This window comes from Cervus canadensis, chromosome 15, assembly GCF_019320065.1.
Source record: "Cervus canadensis isolate Bull #8, Minnesota chromosome 15, ASM1932006v1, whole genome shotgun sequence".
In the NCBI taxonomy this organism is placed as follows: Eukaryota; Metazoa; Chordata; class Mammalia; order Artiodactyla; family Cervidae; genus Cervus; species Cervus canadensis.
In genome coordinates, this window is record NC_057400.1 from 49,060,138 (window position 1) to 49,082,714 (window position 22,577).

The 22,577-nt window shown below is 38.2% G+C and overlaps 1 protein-coding gene across 4 annotated transcripts in view; it reads right to left on the minus strand.

The window, feature by feature from the left end:
- Positions 1-22,577, minus strand: part of ABCB11 (ATP binding cassette subfamily B member 11) — a 98,473-nt gene that overhangs the window by 73,937 nt on the left and 1,959 nt on the right. For 2 of the 4 annotated variants that reach the window (XM_043488260.1, XM_043488258.1), the window contains exons 2-5: positions 7,466-7,572; positions 5,982-6,003; positions 5,075-5,126; positions 4,064-4,302 (exon numbers count right to left, since the gene is read on the minus strand). In XM_043488260.1, coding sequence (XP_043344195.1) covers positions 4,064-4,302; positions 5,075-5,126; positions 5,982-6,003; positions 7,466-7,541 — 389 coding nt within the window. In that variant the 5' untranslated portion in view covers positions 7,542-7,572. Of the gene's footprint in view, positions 1-4,063; positions 4,331-5,074; positions 5,127-5,981; positions 6,004-7,465; positions 7,577-22,577 lie in introns of those variants that run through there. The other 2 variants (XM_043488259.1, XM_043488261.1) reach the window with 2 other exon arrangements.

Consider the following 22,577-nt stretch of genomic DNA (forward strand, 5'->3'; position numbering starts at 1 on the left):
CTTTGAAAAACAGTCTGGAAATTCTGCAAGTGGTTAAACGTATAATTAACATCTGACCCAGTAATCCCCTTCCTAGGTATCTACTCAAGAGAAATGAAAACATATGTCCAAAGGAAACCATGTACACAAACGTTCGTAGCAGCATTTGTAATAACTGAAAAGAGGAAACAACTCAAATGTCCATCAACTGATGAATGGATAAACCCACACATTATATCCACACAATAAATGTATTATATTCATACAATGAAATATTATTCAGCAATTAAAATAAATGAAGTATTAATTTATGCTATTAATACCACATGGATGAACCTTGGAAACATTAAGCTAAGTTAAAGAAGCTGGTCACAAAGGCCCACATATTGTATGAATCTATTTACATGAAATGTCCAGAATAAGCAAATCTACAGAGATGGAAAGTAGATTAGTGGTTGTCTAGGGCTGAGGGGAGGATGGGGAACTGGGGAGTGAAATTTAGGTGATAGTAAAATAACAAAAATGTTCTAAAATTGGCTCTGTGAATATACTAAAAGCCACTGAGCTGGATACTTTAAGTGGGTGAATTTTATGGTATTTAAGTGGGTGAATTTTATGATATATGAATTAAATCCTGATAAAACTGTTTTTCAAAGTACCTGGTCTTCAGTGTCTAACTTCAAAATAGTACTTGAGTGCATAAGATAAATGTATATTGCTAAGAAAATAGACTGAAATCCAAGAGGAAGTACAGACTTAGATTTCTGCATCAACACATCCACGTCAAGCAGGTAAGGACAAGCTTCCTAATGGCTGTGGGTCGGCCTCCAGGGAGCCCCTTATTATTTTTGCCTCCTGGTATTCACACTCCTGTGTAGTCCTCTCCCAAATTACACCAGAGTTGGTCTGTGTGACCAACAGAAAATAGCAGAAATGATGGTATGTCACTTCCACAATTAAGTTATAGGGCTTTGTAGCTTCCATTTGAGTTTTTACACTTTAATTGGATTTTTTTTTTAAAGTAAACTGCACTGTGATTTTTTTTTTCTTCTTTCATTCTATTACCTTATTATTTGACTACTTGGAGCAAATAAATTCTGAGAAGCTAGTCAGAAAGCCTAATGTTCTGCCATCCTTCTCAGTCTTATTCACTCAGCCATTTGGAAGGCTCCAGCCTAAAATTCCATCAAATGGATGATAACTGATATGTTGAAATCAATATAATGAAAGAGAAAAATCAGTTCCTACATTGTACATGCATGTTTATGTTGATAAGATCATTGAGTTTCTTGTATAGTCTAAGACTAGCACACTGATTATAGTAGGTGGAGACATTGTACTTTTAATGTTGTACTTTTTCCAAGAAAGAAATCTGTGAAAGAGTTGGGTAATTTTGGAGGCACATTCACTACTTACTGGTAAGAAAACATCCCCTGCCTCTCTTCTGTCCCACCCAAGTTCATTTTCACAGTGATCTTATCACATGAAAGCTAAACAAACATTTATTCAGTTAGCAGTATTCTTGTCAGTGACCATAATAACTCACATTTTCTTCAGTTTGAGCTCCTGGTAAAGGCCTAAGAAAGGTGTGGTCTACACAATTTCAAATAGCCATATGAAAAAAATTTTTTAAAAAGGACAGATATCTATTTACATGTTTGGTATCATGTGAATTCAGCCAAAGCCAAGGAATTTCTGAAAGCCCTTATTTACTTTGAATGATTTGCTCACCTTCAAGTATATGACCCAGTAAGAATCAATAAAGTGTGAATAATGGGTATGTGCTAAGTTGCCCCAGTTGTGTCTGACTCTTTGCGAGCCAATCAGGTTCCTCTATCCATGAGCTTTTCTTCAGGCAAGAATACTGGAGTGGGTTGCCACTCCCTCCTCCATAAGATCTATGTCTTTGGCATAGGAGACAGGTGGGTTCTTTACTACTAGTGCCCCCTGGGAAGCCCAGTGAGTAATGGGTAGCCATCCTTTCTATCGGATGCCAGTGATGCAGACATTAAGGGCATATTCATTCTTCAGTTTATCTAATAAATATTTATGAGCACTTGTTATCTTGACTATGTCTCAAATACTGGTCCCTCTAACATTTATTTCCAATTTTCAAGGCATTATAGGATATACTTCAGGATCTTTCACTTGAAGAGTTTACTTTCATGAGTGTTATTGATTTATTGTTTTCCAGTCACTCATTTGTGTCTGACTCTTTGCAACCCCATGGACTGCAGCATGTCAGGTTTCCCTCTCCTTCACTATCTCCCAAAGTTTGCTCAAACTCACGTCTATTGAGTTGATGATGCCATCCAACTATCTCATCTTTCATCACCCTCTTCTCTTCTGCCCTCAATATTCCCAGTATCGGGGTCTTTTCCAATGAAGTCAACTCTCCTCATAGGATGGCCAAAGTTTTGGAGTTTCAGCTTCAACATCAGTCCTTCCTATGGATATTCAGGGTTGGTTTCCTTTAGGATTGACTGATGTTATTAACAACTGGGGTCTTTTTACATATGTAAGTCTGAATGGATTTTTTTCCCAAAGGGGTAAGTGATTAGTTCACATTTTATAGTCATATCACTCTGTAAATATCAGTTCAAGTCTTTTGTTCTCCAACATAAATGAAAGAAAATAAGATTGTCATTGTGAATGCCCTGGGCGTCCAGTGGTTAGGACTCTGCAGTTACACTGCAGAGGACTCAGGTTCAATCCCTGGTTGGGGAACTAAGATCTCGTAAGCTACATGGTGCAAGTAAAAATATTTTAAAGGCTATCATTGAAGACAGCCTCTCTTTTATACAAATTGTTTGTTATGTTACTTCCAAATTTAGAAGAGAAATATACACATTTATATGTTGGAAATTTATTTCTTATGAGTAGGCTTATTTTTTAAGGATAATTCTGTACATTGTATGTTGTCCTGTACTTTTCTGTCAAGTGCTAACCAGTTTATAACTACATACTTATCTGCATGGTCACTGATTTCATGATGGTCTCCCCAATTAGACATGAGCTCCACAAAGATAAGGACGATCACTCATAAGATACCACTGTAGCCTTTATGCTTACACATTTTCCTCGTACATAATTGGTGTTCCAAAAATTTTGGTTGAATGAGTAGATGAATGAAAGATGCTAGCAACAAATATTATGGAAGAACATCAGTAATTTAGAAGGATTTGTCATAATCTGGAATCAAGCCTATAGAAAAATTTTTAAATGCTGGAGAAAAATATGAATCACTTGAGGGAGCCATTCCAAGTGTCTCTCTAGCCAGGATGGGCCCTGCTCTTGATTCTTGAACCTGAGTGAGTTTATATGTGAAAATGATCTTGTTCTGGCCCTGAGGCAGCATGAGGCAGGCTGCAAAGTCCATGCTATGACAGTGAGTCAACCCTGGGTATACTACAGACTCACTGATTACGTGGCAGCCTGTCGGGCTTATCACAGACAGAACAGGAGCACAGTGAGCTCTGGCTAATTCTGCATGGCTGTCTTCTGTTCATAGCACCACGTCACTCTTTCACAGCAGCTCAACTGCTAATTGAGGCCAGTGACCCCTACTCCAAGTCCGAGAGCACAGGAATGATGAAATTCCCATTGTGGAGAGAAGACTGGCGGTCAAGTGGGTCATCAGCCACAGCCACAGAAGCTGAGGGACAAAAGAGAAGAGAGGAAGGAAGGAAAGAGGGGAGGAGGAAAGAAAAAGGGAGGAAGGGAAAAGGAAGTCTCAGATATGAGAAATGACAAGGACTCAAGTAAAATTTATGAATCACCTTCCAACAATATTAAGTATCAATAGTGTCATCCTCAAGCCTACGGTCTACAAAGTGTGAAATTTGGGTATGTATTTAATGAGCAATTTCCAATTCTGTATTTTGTTGCTGTTGTTGGGATTTTAAAACTCACTGGAATAAGAAGAACTTCAGGGCAGAGTAATTTATAGAATTATGTGTAAATTTATGTTTCTGTTCACTCCATGCTAGATACCACTCCAGGTCCTTCCATAAGGTTCTCTTTACACATTTTGAATTACAATCTAAGATATGAGCAAAAAAAGTAAAAACAAATAGCAGCCTACCCGCAGCGTGTCCCATTTGTCATGTTCTGGTTGAGGGAGTCGTTTGTCCACACTACGGTGTTATTCACACATGCTTTTCCAGGGATACTGAGTTCTTGTAATTCCATGTCATACTCAATAAAAACATCTGTCATTGTGCCAAAAATGAGTAGCACGCCTGGATAGGCTACTCCATGGAGAAGTGCACATAAACTTCCCACAGACATCAGGCAAATGTCAGTCTTTGAAGAAAATCGAAACTTGAAAAACAAAGGATTCAGAGATCATCTATGGGTGAAAAGCAGGAGAGGTAGGAGGACTATTTAATTTTAGTTACTAGATTCTGATAAATAGTATTCAACACCAAGTCTTAAGGGAATCGTTTTAATTGAAATGGAGAGTTCTCACTAACACTGAAATAAACGGTGCATCAATTATCTAAGTTATTAAACTCTTACATTGTTAACTCATGTTCTTTCTTTCCTAGCCTCTTAATTCATTCTCTTTACCTCAAGAGCTGACTTTAGTTCTTAGCTTTTCATCCCCAACTTAAGGGGGAAACAATCACTGACCCTGATGCTGTTGCCATGTAGATTCTCCATATGGCTTATTCAGCAATAGTAGAAATTGTCTCCCAGAACTGATATTGATAATGAAGAGTATCTGCTTGTGCCCAGAAATGTCTCCATTTTGCAAATTTGAAGAAAATACCTACAGTATGGAACTTCTAAAGGCATCATAAGAATAAATATGCATAACATGATTACTGTGACAATTTTTTTTTACTAAAATGATCACTAGGCACACAAATTCTATCTGGTAGATCATCTACCAGATAGAATTTGTGTGTTTAATCAGCAATAGATTTCTAATTACTAATCCACATGTTGTCACATAGACAAAGTTTAGTACTGAAAAATTGATCACTATAGTTAATCATCTGCCAATACGACTAAAAAATTAACATTTTCCCCACGATCTGAACAACTCACAGTTGCAAAACCTATGCCATTAATCAGCATAGTTTATTACCAATCGAAAGAAGCCAACTTGACTGCTACCACCTTTCTTCTCATCTTGTAACCTAAGGAGAAAAACATGGGGATTTACAGACCATCCTTTCTAAAACAATGAGAAATTCTCCCTAAATTGTGATTTCATGAGTCATTCTTTAGTAAGAATGAAAGCTCCCACTGGCTGCGAAATTCTACTTCACTCTACCCGAGCCGCCTGGCCTTTCTGCTGACTTTCATCTGCACCAAATCTGTTCCCACCCCTGGGTGTTTGCACTTGCTATTTCCTCTCACCGAAGTGTTCTTTCTTCAGATAACAGAGTGGAGAACACCCTCACCTCCTTCATACCTTCTCTCAAAAGTTGCCTTTTCAATGGGCCATCCATGGTCAAAGTCTTTAAAATTTCAACTCTCCCCCCACATCATTTCAAATCTCCATTTCCATGTTTATTGTTTTTTCTTAGAAAGGGGATGATAAATTATCATTATCTACCATGCTATATATTTTATTTATCTATGGTGTTTACTATGTCTCCCTCACTAAAGGAGAGAATTCTTAAAGGCATGTTAAGTTCCTCAAGACAGAGATTTTTACCTATTTTTTTTTTTCTTTTCTATATCCTCAGAAAACTCCTCTGCGACCATGAAATCTTACATGTCCAACTTTTCCTCTGCTTGTTTAAGTCAGAAATTCTGTGGGGTTCTTGGACATATAGGGGATATTTGAACCTAATCCAGAAGGAATATTCCCAAAGATTTTTGAAATCAAATTATAGTAATGTTTTAAAGAGAAAAAGAATGGATTATATATACCATTTTGTAGGCAGTGCAATGTATATGAAAATATTGTTTCTGCTTTGTGTCTTTTATGTGAATATTAGGGAATTATTTGCAAAATGTGTTGCATTGTTGAAGCAGTCACTTACTTTGATTTTTTATCATTGTTATCTGTCAGGATAAAAACAATACATAAAGCAGTTAATAATAATGACAAAATGAAACATAATTATTAACAATTTTGCTCTGGAAAAACATTTCTATGATTATTTTATTCATGGAACAATACAAAATAATCATTTGCTTTTTCACCTTTCTCTCTCTTCCTCTATATTATAGAAGAAAACACTCTTTCACATATAGGACTGCTGCCTTGACTTCATTTTCTCCAGAAAATGAGATCTTTTTATCTTCTGAATGCTAACTAAAGACCAAAATTTGTAAATTAGTTACAGAAAAATCTGATTTTTTTGAACTACCAAATAAAATGAATACTTATTTATTGTTTGGTTTTTTAGAAACATCAGAATTTATCTACCTAAAATACAGACCATAAATCAACCAGACAATAAGATGTCACTGACACCCCTGTGCCTTAGAAGCCATAGAGTTGAGCCACATATTACTTTCCCCAGCACAGGTCAGAGCAGATGGAAGGGAAGAGGTGAAAGTGGGGGTTCAGGGTCATGGGTATACGGAAGCCATAGCGAAAGGAACCCAGGATTTTAATGTCAACCATCATCATGGGACAGCACAGCCTGGTTCCCCTGGCATTTTCATTTCATTTCATTCAGAGTAAGAGGCATTATAGTGTAGATAAAGATTAACCTCTCATATTTGGGAATCAGAACTGGGTTAGGATTACAGCTCCTTTAATCATTAATCATGCAATCTTTGTCAAGCTTAAGACAATGTATCTAAGTCTCAGTTTCCTTTTCTATAAAATGTAAAATCATAGGACTTTTGAAGATAATAATAGCATAGAATCATCTGCCCTTAGCACACTCTAGTTACTTGTGCTATGGATCCCCATCCACTTTACCTCACTCTGGCCAGCAGTGTCTTTGTACCATTCCTCTCAGAGAGCAATGCTCACTAAATGCATATTACTATAATCAATTATAACAATATATGAATAAAGGTAATAATAATGAAAGTATTGAAAGTGTTAGTCACTCAGTCATGTCTGACTTTTTGCAACCCCATGGACTGTAGCCCACCAGACTCCTCTGTCCATGGAATTCTCCAGGCAAGAATACTGAAGTGGGTAGCAATTCCCTTCTCCAGGGGATCTTCTTGACCCAGGAATTAAACCCAGATCTCCTGCATTGCAGGCAGATTCTTTACCATCTGAGCCAGTGCTAAAACAACCCAAGTCTATCCAGGGAAAAAATATTTATAGTGAGATGCTTTCACTCTCCCAGGATTTATGCATTCTTACCTAGCACTCTTAGCAATTATATTACATGTATTCTCGAGAGAAATACCCAGGTTGTGTAAGAAGAATATGAGGTAATAGTTCTACTTATTATTGCTTAATTTTCTCTACTCCTTGAATATCTTCACTAGTTTGTTCCACTTTTGTTTTCACCTTTTTTTGTACAAGAGACAGTAAGATAAAAAGGCCACTTACATGAGCTGTCTGACTCAAAACCATGATTGTCCTCTCCAAATTTCTTCACACTGCGAAGAATTACTGAGTCAGACATAACAACTGCAGTTCACAGCAAAAAAAAAAAAAAACCTAGAAAATAAAAGAAAAGAGTGATTGCAGAGGAAGACAAGATTTCGAAGGATTAGCCAGATGTGCAGTACATCTCTCTCCATAGATACATCAGGAATACACCTTCAGATGCAGAAGATCTTGCAGAACACCATCTGAGAGCAGACAGGGGTCCCTGACCACTGGAAAGGAATATATAGATCCAAAACTCAGTAAGACAAAGGAAGGAAGGGGAAAAGAGGAGAATGAGCAGGACTGGACCTGCACTTGGGGTTTGGGGAACTGAAGCAGGGGTCAGATCCCCAAATTGAGGCAATTGTATGAGACACAGGGGAAGTAGTTGAGGCTGTTGGAGAATGAAGCTAGCTGATCTGTGACTGTCTGAATGGAGTGAGAACCAGACAATCCTTGCTGCAGCCCCATGTACCCTGGTCAGGGTCCCAAGTCTCCTGAAACACACAGTGGCTGGGAGCTGGAGCATAGGGACTGGAGAGCAATCCCAGGGTGAGGGTTGCTGTTGACTGTTGGGAGACAGCCCAACAGGACGTGAGGGAGGAGATCATGGTGGAGAATGCCTTTGGAGCAATGCTGAGTAGCCACTGAAGCAAAGCGATACTGCTGAGTCATGTGCAGGGGGAGGAGCCATCACTGTAGCTTCTCTCCCTCACATGCTAGTGCTGGCAGCTGACCAATAGAGAAAGACTCCAGAGAGGGTCACCCTTTGAGTGTCTGATGCACAGAGCAACAGAGAGGACCCCAGCCAGTGGAGACCTTTGAGTGCCTGCTGCACCAAACAGCAGAGAAGAACCAGCCAGAGAGGCCTTTTAATGCCAGCTGCCAGAGGCTAGAAAAAGACTGTAATAGTGCCCTAGCTCCTGCGCCTGAGGCCACCAGCATCTCTGCACACTTGGCACCACCAAGGTCCCTGTGATCCAAGCAACTGTGCCACCTCCACACCAGGCCCTCACTAAGGCAGACCTAAGTCTGCCAGGGCTGCCTCAGGAGCAAACTCCTGTGGATGACCCACATGCGGAGGTGGGGATACAACCACAGTTGAACTCCAAGGGTAGTGTGGCTAAGAAAGAGGATCAAAAACCTTTTCACCAGCTGTACTAGGTGCAGATTAAAACCACATGATCAATTAGGAAGACTGTGTCTATGGAATATATAAAAAGACAATGAGAGCTATCCCACACACAAAAAAACACACTAGCTCTGGTAGCTGTGGATATTGCAGGCAAGAATAGGGCCAGATTAGTCTGAGCTGTTCCCACAGCAGGTCCAGACATCAGCCCCAGACATCAGCCCAGTATTGGAGGGCATCCTAGGGAGGCAAAGGTGGACTGTGACTCACAGTGAAGGAAAGGACACTGGCAGCTGAGATCCAAGAAAAACATTTATTATTATTCATATATTTTAATTTGTTCTGTAGTTGATCCTAGTTTTTTTATCTTCATTGTTTTTCTTTGTTGCTATGGTTGTTTATTTTATTATTACTATTAACTAAGTTTTTGAGAGCATCACACTTTTTGATTTCCTTTATATACTTCCACCTCTTCGTTGGTTTTTTGTGATTCTGTGGGGCTTTTTTCTTTTTTAAATTTTGTTTGTTTTTCTTACTGTTCTTTTCCTGCTATAGTTATTCTTTAATATATATAAATCTTTTATTTCTTTTCTATTTTTTCCTTTTCTTCCTTTTCTTTCTTTATTTCACCATGTTTGTTAGTCTGTTTTGTTTTCTTTGCTTATTCTCCAGTTGACACACTGCTTTTGTCTTGTTTACTGATTTGTGTTTTAGTTAGTTTTGTTTTTAATCAGTTGGTATCATTTTTGGTTTCCTTTGCTTGCCAAGTCACTCTTGTACTTTCTTGTCTTTGGACTATTTTGGGTTTTGTGTGTGTATGTATGTGTGTTCCTTTGTTTTTGTTATTATTTGCTTGATTTTGTATTTACCATTTGTCTGGGGCTCCTCTTTTGTTTCTTATTTTGTTTTGCTATTTTTGTGTTTTTGTTTTAATCCACTTTAATGGCATAACAAATGGCTTGTGGAGAGTCAGTTCCCCAGGCAAAGACTGGGCCTGAGCCTTTGGAGTGGAAGCTTTGAATCCAGGGCAGTGGACTGCCAGAGACCTACTGACACCAGGGAATATTGATTATTGAGAACTCCCATGAAGACCGCCACCTGATTCTAAGACCTGGAATCACCCAACTGGCAGCAGCAACCAGTGCAAGACGCCTCAGCCAGCCAACAAGTAAGACAGAACACAGACCCAACCTAGTGGAGAGGCTTGCCACGGACACCCCAAAACCTACCACCTCACACAATCCTGTCCATCAAACTCACCTCCTCCTACCAGAATGCAGACTCAAGTCCCTCCCGACACAAAGCCTACACAACCACTGGACCAACCGCACCCACCGAGGGCAGTAACCAGAAGGAAAAAGGTATATGACCCTAAAGCCTGGGGAAAGAAGACTTCAGACAAAGTAAGTTAGAAAAAAATGAAAAGACAGAGAAATATTACACAAATGAAGGAACAAGGTAAAAATTCACAAGACCAAATAAATGAAGAGGAAATATGCAAACTACATGAAAAAGAATTCAAGGTAATGATAGTAAAGATGACCCCAAACCTCAAAAACAGAATGGAGAAAATGCAAGGATCAATTAACACATTTAACAAAGATCTAGAAGAAATTAAGAATAAACAGAGACAAACAATACAATTACTGAAATTAAAAATACTCTAGAAGAAATCAGTAGCAGAATAACTGAGGCAGAAAAACAGATAAATGAGCTGGAAGATAGAATAGTGGAAATAACTGGAGAACAGAATAAAAGGAGAATGAGAAGAATTGAGGATAGTCTCAGAGACCTCTGGGACAATATTAAAGGCACTAACATTTGAATTATAGGGGTCCTAGAAAAAGATGAGAAAAACAAAGGGTCTGAGAAAATTTTTGAAAAGATTATAGTTGAAAACTTCCCTATCATGGGAAAAGAAATAGTCAATTGATCCAAGAAGCACAGAGTCCCATAGAGGATAAACCCAAGGAGAAATATGCCGAGACACATACTAATCAAGCTAACAAAGATTAAACACAGAGAAAGAATAGTAAAAACAGCAAGGGAAAAGCAGCAAGTAACATACAAAAGGAACCCCATAAGATTAACAATTGATCTTTCAGCAGACACTCTGAAGACCAGAGGAAATGGCAGGATGTATTTAAAGTACTGAAAGGGGAAAATATACAACCAAGATTACTCTACCTGGCAAGGATCTCACTCAAAGTTGATGGAAAAATCAAAAGTTTTACAGATAAACAAAAGTTGAGAGAATATAGCCCCCCAAACCAGTTTACAACTATGTTAAAGAGACCTATAGGCAGGAAACACAAGAGAAGGAAAAGACCTACAAAAACAATTTTGAAGAATGCCAATAGGAAAGTATATATCCATAATTACTTTAAATGCAAAAGGATTAAATGCTCCAACCAAAACACACAGACAGGCTAAATGGATACAAAAACAAGACCCACATATATTCTGTCTACAAGAGACCCACTTCAGACCCAGAGGCACACACAGACTGAAAGTGAGAAGATGAAAAAAGATATTCCATGCAAATGGAAATCAAAGGAAAGCCAGAGTAGCAATTTTCAAATCAGACAAAATAGACCTTAAAATAAAGAAAATTAAAAGAAACAATGAAGGTCACTACATAATGATCAAGGGGTCAATCCAAGAAGAAGACATAACAATTGTTAAGTATTTATGCACCCAACATAGGAGCACCACAATACATAAAGCAAACACTAACAGACATAAAAGGGGAAATTGACAGTAACACAATAGTAGTAGGGGACTTGACATTCCACTTGCACCAATGGACAGATCATCAAAACAGAAAATTAATAAGGAAACAAGGTGTTAAATGACACATTAGGCCAGGTGGGACCTAATTGACCTCTTCAGGACATTTCATCTAAATGCAGAACAACACACTTTCTTCTCAAGTGCACATGGAATATTCTCAAGCATAGACCACATCTTGGGTCATAAATCAAGCCTCAGTAAATTTAAGAAAATTGAAATTGTATCAAGCATCTTTTATGACCACAATGCTATGAAACTAGATATCAATTACAAGGAAAAAAAACTGTAAAAAAGCATAAATACATGGAGATTACACAATACATTTCTAAATAATGAATAGGTTACTGAAGAAATTAAAAGGGAAATAAAAAAATTCCTAGAAATGAATGCAATGAAAGCATGATGACTCAAAACCTATGGGATGCAGCAAAAGCTGTTCTAAGAGAGAAGCTTATAGCAATACAATCCTACCTTAAGAAACAAGAAAAACATCAAATAGACAACCTAATTTTACACCTAAAACAACTGGTAAAGAACAAAACCCCTCAAGGTTAATAGAAGGAAATAAATCATAAAGATCAGAGTAGAAATAAATGAAAAAGAAAGAAAGGAAACAATAGTAAAGACTCATAAAACTGAAAGTTGGTTCTTTGAGAAGATAAACAAAATTGACAAACTATTAGCCAGACTCAACAAGGAAAAGGGGGAGAAGAATCAAATCAACAAAATTAGAGATGAAAAAGGAGAAGTTATGATAGACAATGCAGACATACAAAAGATCATAAGAGACTATTATGAGCAACTTTATATGCCAATACAATGGACAACCTGGAAGAAATGGACAGATTCTTTTTTTTTTTTGGTTGTGTTTATTTGACTGTTTCAACTAGAATGGACACTTTGCTAATGCGTTTCAAACACCTTGAACAGTTTCTGTGCAAGGTAGGCTTCTAAAAAATATTTGTGGATTTAGTGAATTAATAAAATTAGTTATCTTGGTTACAGGTCATCTTCTTTCTTGTGTGGGTTCTTCAAAATATTTGCCATGTATCCCTTTATCACTTAATTCTTATTCCCCAGGGTGCCCTCAGAAGCCTTCAATTGAAACTCCAGGCATGATGGTTGTGGACACAAGAAAGTCTGCTGGTCAGCTGTTCCAAGCCCCATGGGGTCAGCAGGGCCCTATGATGGTGACAGTGAAGCTGGAGGAAGACCACCCCAGGATTCTTAGAAAAGTTCAACCTTCCAAAACTGAGCCAGGAAGAAATAGAAACTATGAATAAGCCAACTATAAACACTGAAATCAAAACTGATTAAAAAAAAAACCTCTCAAAAAACAAAAGCACAGGGCCAATTGACTCCACAGGTGAATTCTATCAGACATTTAGAGACAAGCTAATGCCTATCTTTCTCAAACTCTTCCAAAAAATTGCAGAGGAAAGAACACTTTCAAACTCATTCTACAAGGCCACTATCACCCTGATACCAAACCAGATAAAGACATCACACAAAAAATAAAATTATATGCCAATATCACTGATGAACATAGATGCAAAAATCCTCAAAAAAATTCTAGCAAACAGAATTCAACAGCATATTAAAAAGGTCATACACCATTAACAAGTTGGGTTTATTCCAGGGATACAAGACTTCTTCAATATACACAAATCAATCATTGTGATACACTGTATTAACAAACTGAAAGATAAAAATCGTATGATTAACCATGATAATCTCAATAGATGAATAAAAAGCTTTTGAATAAATTCAGCACCCATTTATGATAAAAACTCATCCAAAAATGGGCATAGAAAAAACCTACCTCAGCATAACAAAGGCCATATATGATAAACCCAGTGCAAACATTATTCTCAATGGTGAAAAACTGAAAACATTTCCTCTAAGATCAGGCATAAGACAAGGGTGCCCTCTCTCACAACTATTATTCAACACAGTTTTCAAAGACCTAACCATGGCAATCAGAGAAAGATTATAAAGAAATAAAAGAAATCCAGATTGGAAAAGAAGAAGTAAAACTCTCACTGCTTGCAGAAGACATGATACTATACATAGAAACCCTAAAAATACTATCAGAAAATTACTAGAGCTAACTAGTCAATTTAGTAAAGTTGCAGGATACAAAATCAATATACAGAAATCACTTGCATTCCTATACACTAACAATGAAAAATCAGGAAGAGAAATTAAGAAATCAATCTCATTTACCCTTGCAAAAAAAAAAAAAGAATAAAATACCTAGGAATAAACCTACCTAAGGAGACAAAAGAACTGTATACAGAAAACTATAAGAAACTGATGAAAGCAGTCAAAGACAGCATAAACAGATGGAGAGATAGTCCATGTTCCTGGGTTGGAAGAATCAGTATTGTGAAAATGACTATACTACTAAAAGCAATCTACAGATTCAGTGCTGCTGCTGCTGCTGCTGCTAAGTCACTTCAGTCGTGTCCGACTCTGTGTGGCCCCATAGACAGCAGCCCACCAGGCTCCCCCGTCCCTGGGATTCTCCAGGCAAGAATACTGGAGTACAGATTCAGTGCAATCCCTGTCAAATCACCAATGGCATTTTTCACAGAATTGGAACAAGAAATTTCACAGTTTGTATGGAAATACAAAAGACCCTGAATAGCCAAAGCAATCTTGAGAAAGAAGAACGAAACTGGAGGAGTCAACCTGCCTGATTCAGACTATACTACAAAGCTACAGTCATAAAGACTGTATGGTACTTTCACAAAAGCAGAAATATAGAGCAAAGGAATAAGGTAGAAAGCCCAAAGATAAACCCATACATCTATGGACACCTTATCTTTGACAAAGGAGGCAAGAATATACAATGGAGAAAAGATGGTCTCTTCAATAAGTGCTTCTGGGAAAACTGGACAGCTACATGTTAATGAATGAAATTAAAACACTTCCTAACACCAGACACAAAGCTGAACTCAAAATGGATTAAAGACCTAAATGTAAGACCAGAAACTCTTAGAGAAAAACATAGGCAGAACAGTCTATGCCATAAATCACAGCAAGATCTTCTATGGCCCGCTTTCCAGAGTAATGGAAATAAAATCAAAAATAAACAAATGAGACCTAATTAAACTTAAGAACTTTTGTACTGCAAAGGAAACTATAAAGATGGTGAAAAGACAACCCTCAGAATGGGAGAAAATAATAGCAAATGAAACAACTGACAAAGGATTAATTTCCAAAATATACAAGCAGCTCATGCAACTCAATACCAGAAAAACAAACAACCCAATCAAAAAAGGGGCAGAAGACCTAAACAGACATTTCAATGAAGAAGACATACAGAAGGCTAATAAGCATATGGAAAGATGCTCAACATCACTCATTATTAGAGAAATGCAAATCAAAACTATAATGAGATATCACCTAATACCAGTCAGAATGGCCATCATCCAAAAATCTATAAACAATAAATGCTGGAGTGTAAGAAAAAGGGAACTCTCTTGCAATGTTGAAGGGAATGTAAATTGATACAGCTACTATGGAGAACAGTATGGCGATTCCTTTAAAAAACTAGGAATAAAACTACCATATGACCCAACAGCCCCACTACTGGAAGACCAGTACCCTGAGAAATATACCCTGAGAAAACCACAACTGAAAAAGAGACATGTATCCCAATATTCATTGCAGCACTATTTACAATAGCTAGAACAAGGAAGCAACCTAGATGTCCATCAACAGAAGAATGGAATAAAGAAGCTGTAGTACATATATACAATGAAATATTACTCAGCCATAAAAAGGAATGCATTTGAGTCAGTTCTAAAAAGAAGATGAACCTAGAGTCTACTTATACAGACTGAAGTAAGTCAGAAAGAGAAAAACAAATATCACATATTAATGCATATATATGAAATCTAGAAAGATGGTCCTGATGAACTTATTTGCATGGCAGCAATGGAGATACAGACATAGAGAACAGACTTGTGCACATAGCAGTGGGGGAAGGCAGGGGTGGGACAAATGGAGAGAGTAGCATGGAAGCATACACACTACCACATGTACAATAAATAGCCAGTGTGAATTTGCTGTATGGCTCAGGGAGCTCAAACCAGTGCTCTGTAAAAACCTGGAGGGCCGCGATCAGGTGGAGATGGGAGGGAGGGACATATGTATACCTATGGCCGATTCATGTTGATGTATGGCAGAAACCAACACAATACTGTAAAGTAATTATCCTTCAATTAAAAATAAATTTTTTAAAAAAAGAATCATTGCAATTATTATTTATTTTCTCATCTTTAATCAATGCAGCCAAACAGAAGAACAATTGGGTTCAAGAAATGTCCTTAACTAACAATCTCAGACAAAAACAGGCTTTTTAGTTAGTTGATAATCCCATGAAAGAGTCTAATTATTAGGAAATAATAATCCCAAGCCATTGACTATGGGCTTCTCTGGTTGATAGGTGGATAGCTGTTTTTTATTTGTTCTTTCTTCTTATCTGTGCTTGCTTGTTTATTTGATTGATTTTTCAAGTGAGTAAAACTAAAAACCAGTAGATGGGCACAACCCACTGGTGACATTCTTGGGTCAGTGAAGCTGGCCAATGACAGCCAAATACTGTCAAATACTGTGGGTAGGCGTCAGTGCTCCTTTGTAAATGCAGCCACTAGATGCAGAATATGGCAAATTCAGCGTGGACCAGGGAATCTGCTACCTAATTCATTTTGTAACACAAGTATAACCTTGATATCAAAACAAACAAAAATGTTATAAGGAAAAAAAACAGGATTATAATTACTTTTGAAAATAGATTTAAAAATACTAAATATGTTCAGTATAATTTAGCAGTTTATGAAAAAAATATAGTGAGAAATGTTGATACCCGGAATGCAATGATAGAAACATTTGATGTAAACATTTGATCTAAACATGTAAACATTTGATGTAAACATTTTGATCTATCATTTTGATAGATGAAAAAGATATTTAATCAGAATTAATATCCTTTCCTGAAATTTAAAAGCTCATAAAATTAGAAAAAAATCATTATATTGTAATCCAATGAATAAATTTGGATGCAGATCAATGACAAATACTAAAAAAGCTCACTGAAATACTGGCAAAGATTAAATATCCAATAGTACAAAGCATTGTGAAGCTATAAACACATTCCATTAAGTTGTGAAATCTCTGTAAGCTTCTCTTAACCATGACAATTTCTTACAAATCTCTTGTTTTTTATGATCTTGACAGTTTTGAGATGTACTGAGGAGTTGTTTTGTAGAATGTTCCTTAAATTGGGATTTATCTGCTGTTTTTCTCATGATTAGACAAGGGTTGTGTGTTTTGGAGAGGAAGATCACGGAGGCAAAGTATCCTCATTACATCATATCAAAAGTACTATCAAGATAATAGTACCTTTCAGCATGATTTATAAAAAAATTAAAAATAAACTCAATATTAAGAAGTAGAGTGAGAAACATTAATTACCTAGTTTATCAGGTCAGTAAAAAAAAAATACTAAAAAAAATACCTAATTCAAAATTCTTTTATCCAACAACAAAATTTCTTTACTTACAGCAATAATACATTCAGTCTGCAATGTTTTCTGGTCACACCATTTTCGAAATTTTGACCAAAAACTTTTTCAAGAGGCTAAGATACTCTTTGATAAGGGGACAATGTAAAAACTTTAACAATGGTTATAAGATTTCATTTCCTAATTTTAAAATAAGACTTTTATGAAAAAATCCAGTCTCCAATTTTTTTTCCTGGCTTCATTTAGAAAGATTTCTTTCCAGTGGTGTGCAAATATTTGGCAGTGTTTAGAGGCCATTGGTGTAGTGTCTTGTCTGTGGATTTTGGAGTTTCACAGATTCTGTTACTGCCTACAGCTTCACTCTGTGTTGTTGGATATGCTTTTTAACCTTTCTCTGGGCCCTGACTTCACCTTTTAAGTCAGGCAATGATGGTGATGGTGGTAAAATTCACCTTGCAGGACAGGTATGAAAAGGACAGGAAACTGAGTCTGTACATCAGCTGTCCCAAAAGGAGAAGGCAGAGAAAGCTCCCTTTGCCCTTCAGGCTTGGCAACCAAGTTCCCCCACCCCATCATCACCTGCCCTCCTCAGATCATCTGTTAAGCAGAAGCTAATAAACCAATCTGGTCTCTCACTCTCCCTATTTCCCCAGCTATTCTATACATTCGGGTTCATATGAGGTCTGCTTGCCTTTTACTTCCTTCTGAATATAGTGATTTTTGTGATCTCCATTTTACAATCTGGAGATTTAATGTACAGCACAGTGGTGGCAGTCAATAATACTGTACTGTATGCTTCAAAATTGCTAGGGGACTAGATTTTAAATGCTCTCACCACAAAACAAATAATGATAATAATTATGTGATGTGATAAAGTTACTGGCTAAAAGTATAGTGGTAATCATATTGTAATAAATATAAATGTGTCAAATCAACATATTATTATATATACACCTTAAACTGACATAATATTATATGCCAACATATATGTTATATGGGAGAAGGCTATGGCAACCCACTCCAGTACTCTTGCCTGGGAAATCCCATGGACGGAGGAGCCTGGTAGGCTACAGTGCATGGGGTCACGAAGAGTCGGACACGACTGAGCGACTTCCCTTTCCCTTCTCACTTTCATGCACTGGAGAAGGAAATGGCAACCCACTCCAGTGTTCTTGCCTGGAGAATCCCAGGGACAGGAGCCTGGTGGGCTGCCATGTATGGGGTCGCGCAGAGTCAGACATGACTGACGTGACTTAGCAGCAGCAGCAGCATATGTTATATGTCAGCCTTAATTTTTTAAGGCTGAAGAAGGGTGAATTTGCCCATTTGCTTTAGCTGGGACATCCAACTTTTCCTGCTCTCCAACATTTGCTCTCCTGGTTCTTGGGTCTTCAGATTCAAACTGAGACTTATGCCAACAGCTCCCTTGGTTCTTAGACCTTTAGATTTGAACTGGAACTATACCCCCGACTTCCCTGGGCCTGCATCTTGCAGATGGCAGATCAAGAACTCCTCAGCCTCTGTATTTATGTGACTCAATCCCTCACAATAAATTTTTTTCTATGTATCTATATATAATCCTACTGTTTCTGTTACCTTAGAGCACATTGAGTGATACAGTGAGTATTCTATGAAATTATTTCTTTTTTTGGTCCTGATGCTTTTGTTTTTTAATGTTTTGTGTGTGTGTGTGTGTGTGTGGTAAAAAGTCACATAATATAAAACATACTATTTTAACCATAATTCACTGTACAGTTCAGAGGCAGTAAGTACATTTATAGTTTTGTGTAACTCTCACCATCGTCCATCCCCAGAAACTTTGTCCCCATTAAACACTAACTCCCTCTCAGCAAAAGAACAGATAAAGATGTGGTACACCCATACAATGGAATATTATTCAGACATAAAAAGAACAAAGTGTGCCATATTCAGAGACATGGATGGAATTGTCATACAGAGTGAAATAAGGCAGAAAGAGAAAAACAAATATTGTATGTTAATATATATATGTGGAATCTAGAGAAATAGTACAGATGAACCTGCTTGCAAAGCAGAGGTGGAGAACATGGGATGTTGCAAAGCACATGTGGAGAACATGGGATGTGCATACCAAGGGATGAGTGGGGACATTGAGGTTGCCATATATACACTACTCGTATGGAAGACATGGCTAATGAGAACACTGTATAGCACAGAGGAAAAAAGCAAGAAGGTACAACTTGTTCGTATGACATGTATAGGAGCATTCCAATGTACATTATGTACAGAGATTGTTTATTTCTAATAAGGGAATGACACAGTTTAGCTCTGAGTTCCAGGCCAGCTACCAAATATCTGGAGCTGTTCTTCTGTTTGTTTTCTTTCTAAGTGTTCAGTGCATCACTCTGAACTTTGGTAGTCCACTCTAAGGAGCTATACTTTAAAAGACACACACACTCCAGTGCTATAAGACATGCCTCAGTTGCTCAGTCAGAAATGAGAGCTAGCTTTTAAAAGCCACTGTGTAGAAACTATTAATTACTTGCATGCATCTACAAAGACAGTGGCAGTTTTCTAACACTACTTTTGGGGAAAAGTGCAAGGAGATATCAAAATGACTAGAAAGAATAAATGAAGGCTTTGCCCCTGGTATTTTCCAGAAAAAAAAGGAACAATGTTTCCAAAATTAGATATTAGATGAATGGTCTCATATCACTGTAAGTGTACTCTGATGTATCATTAGATCATGTTTTTTCCCACTGATTAATTCCCTTTTTATTCGATTAGATTCTGGGAATCTCGTATAGCTGATGCTGGAGCACATCTCTGCTTGTCTCTGAACCCTGGAAAGAGCAGGAACCTAGATTTCAGTGACAAACACATTTGTTATACAGGGTAATGAGAATATGCCTCCTCCTCACATGATTTAAGGTTTATGATTTAAGAGTGCAAACTGATGTCAAGTCATCTAATTGTACTCTCTCAGCTACTATCTATAGCATCTAAGCTAACAATCGGTTCTTGAGCTTCCTGAAGTGTGGGAAAGGTACTTGGGTATCATACATTACAGGAAGCTTTAATTAGGGTTTCTTAATTTGTAATAACAAAATTGTACTTTAACTCACACCAAAGAACTCAGAGTTAAAAGGTACCAAGCTATTTCCTTTTCACACCACCTTTTTTTTTTTTTAAAGATTTTTTTTTTCTTTTGATGTGGGCCATCTTTAAAGTCTTTATTGAATTTGTTACAATACAGCTTCTTTTACTTAAATTTTGGTTTTTTGGCCACTAGGTATGGAGGAATCTTAGCTCCCTGACAGGATCAAACCTGTACGCCTTGCACCAGAAGGCAAAGTTTTAACCACTGGGCCACCAGGGAGGTCCCTTTCTCCACCTTCTTATGTAGTAAATTATCCTCATCTCTGAAAAATCTCTTTGTAAAACAGACTGAGTATTTAATGTCTTCCAGAAAAAAATATGATCTTCTGATAAACTTAAGAGACTCTAGATGCTAAAAGTGGGAAATCAAGATTTCTAAGCACTGGTCAGCAGATTTTGGCCACCTAATCATGGAATCCTCCAACAATTCTGAATTGCTCATGCCAATGCCAATTTCCCCCTCTGCCAAATGGCATGTGGTCTATGACTCATATACTACAATGTGCTTCTGTTTAACTATTCAGGGTTGAAGTTTCTTTTTCTTTGATAAAATGTGTAATCTTATCAACCCAGAAATTCACATTAGAGAACTGTCTCCTGATCTTTATTGGTAGACATAGTGTTAGTTGCTCAGTCAAGTTTGACACTTTGCAATCCCATGGACTATAGCCTGCCTGGCCTCTATGCTCATGGGATTCTCCAGGAAAGAATACTCTCTCCAGGGGATCTTCCCAACTCAGGGATCAAACCCAGGTCTCGTGCCTTGCAGGAGGATTCTCTACTGCCTGAGCCACAAGGGAAACCCTTTGGTATACACATCAAGGATTTTTCTACCTTAGAACTTTAGCAACAACATTCTGGAAGACCACTGCCAGGGAGGAGAGGGAGTAAGCAGACGGAAGCACCTGGATGGGTCACCCGAGAGAACCTGGGACATTGATAGAGCTCAGAGAGAGGGCTAAGGGGGCAGTGGACCCAGGGGTTGAGGCTGTCAAAACTGGAGGAGATCCAAGTTTCCACAGGCCATGCCAGGAGCTAATCAAAGATCCTAAGTGCCCAACAAGGCTGCTGGTGTGAATTCAAGACACCAGTCTGGAGCAATAGATGAGTGGGCTGACCTTCACCAAAGACTGGGTCAACACTAGCAACTGGCTATTGACAGTGTAGGAAAAATGGGGAAGAAAGGAAGGAAGGAAAGAAGGGAAGGAGGGAGGAAAGAAGAAGGCAAGAGAGAAAGGGAGAAAGAAAGGGAGGGCGCAAGGAAGGAAGGAGGGAGGGAGGGAAGAGAAATGTCAAGGTAAAAACAGTTCTCCTGGGAGCTGGAATCCTTCCAGGCTGAAGGATATGACAATAATAGAGGCCTTCAACCCACTGCCTGTTTTTATACATAAAGTTTTATTGGAACTCGGTCATGCCCACTTGTTTTTGCTTTGTCCTTGGCTGCTTTGGGGCTACAATGGCAGATCAGAGCTACTGTGACAGAGATGATTCCCACTCTCCCACTGATGCCCCAAATATCCACTGTCTAGCCCTTCACAGATATATTTGCAGATCCCTGCATTATTAGGTCAGTTCAGAACAGCCTGAAGCCTGGGGAGAAACCTTTGAGAACCTGATTTAACCAACCTAAAAATCTAACAGAGCACAGGCCCTCCAACCTGCCTGTCCTCAAAGAGCTCACGTTGTGTAAGGAAGACAGATGACACATGAGAAATAAGCCCAATGACAGGGAGTAAAGAAAAAGTGTGGGCATCTCCAAGACCCTCAAGCAGGCCCCTGTCCCCACCTGGAGAGCTGGGGAAGGCTCTGCAACTAGTGCTTTTAAGATGACGCCTTGAACATGGGGCAAGTTAGCCAAGGAAACAGGATAAGAGGAGTGTTCCAGGCTCATGCAAAGGCCTGGACTTGAGAGACAATACACAAGGACCCAAGGGTGTAGAGTGAGTCTGAAGGACGGTGGATGGAACAGCTCTGGAGAATGTGGCTGCCTCTTTCCTCAGGACATCATAATCCTTAATAATGCTGAGGACTTGGGTCTTTAATAAGGACTTTTAGGCAAAGAAAGAATATAATTATATTTATACTTTAAAAAAAACCCACAACACTCTGATAAATCCATACTCTTAGAGTAAGACATAAGGCTGGGAAGGATAGAAATCCCCGAGACCCAGCAGAGCTGCCCCCTCATTTACCAAGGCCAAGAGCATACATAGGTCACCTCATTCCCGGGCAACCTGGCGTGAGGTGACCAAAGGAAACAGGTTGTGTAATGGGACAGCCAGGCTAACAGGGCCTGGCTCTTGTCAATTTAGGACATGGCTTTTCAACTCTACCACTCTGCTTGGCTTCAAATTTTCTTCAGGGAGATTTGTTCTGCGTTCATTTTCTTTAGAATGCTATTTTTAAAACATGTTGATCTTGCCTAGACTGAGTTCAGGAGGAAAAAGCAAAGGTTTTTCCACATTTAGGCCTCA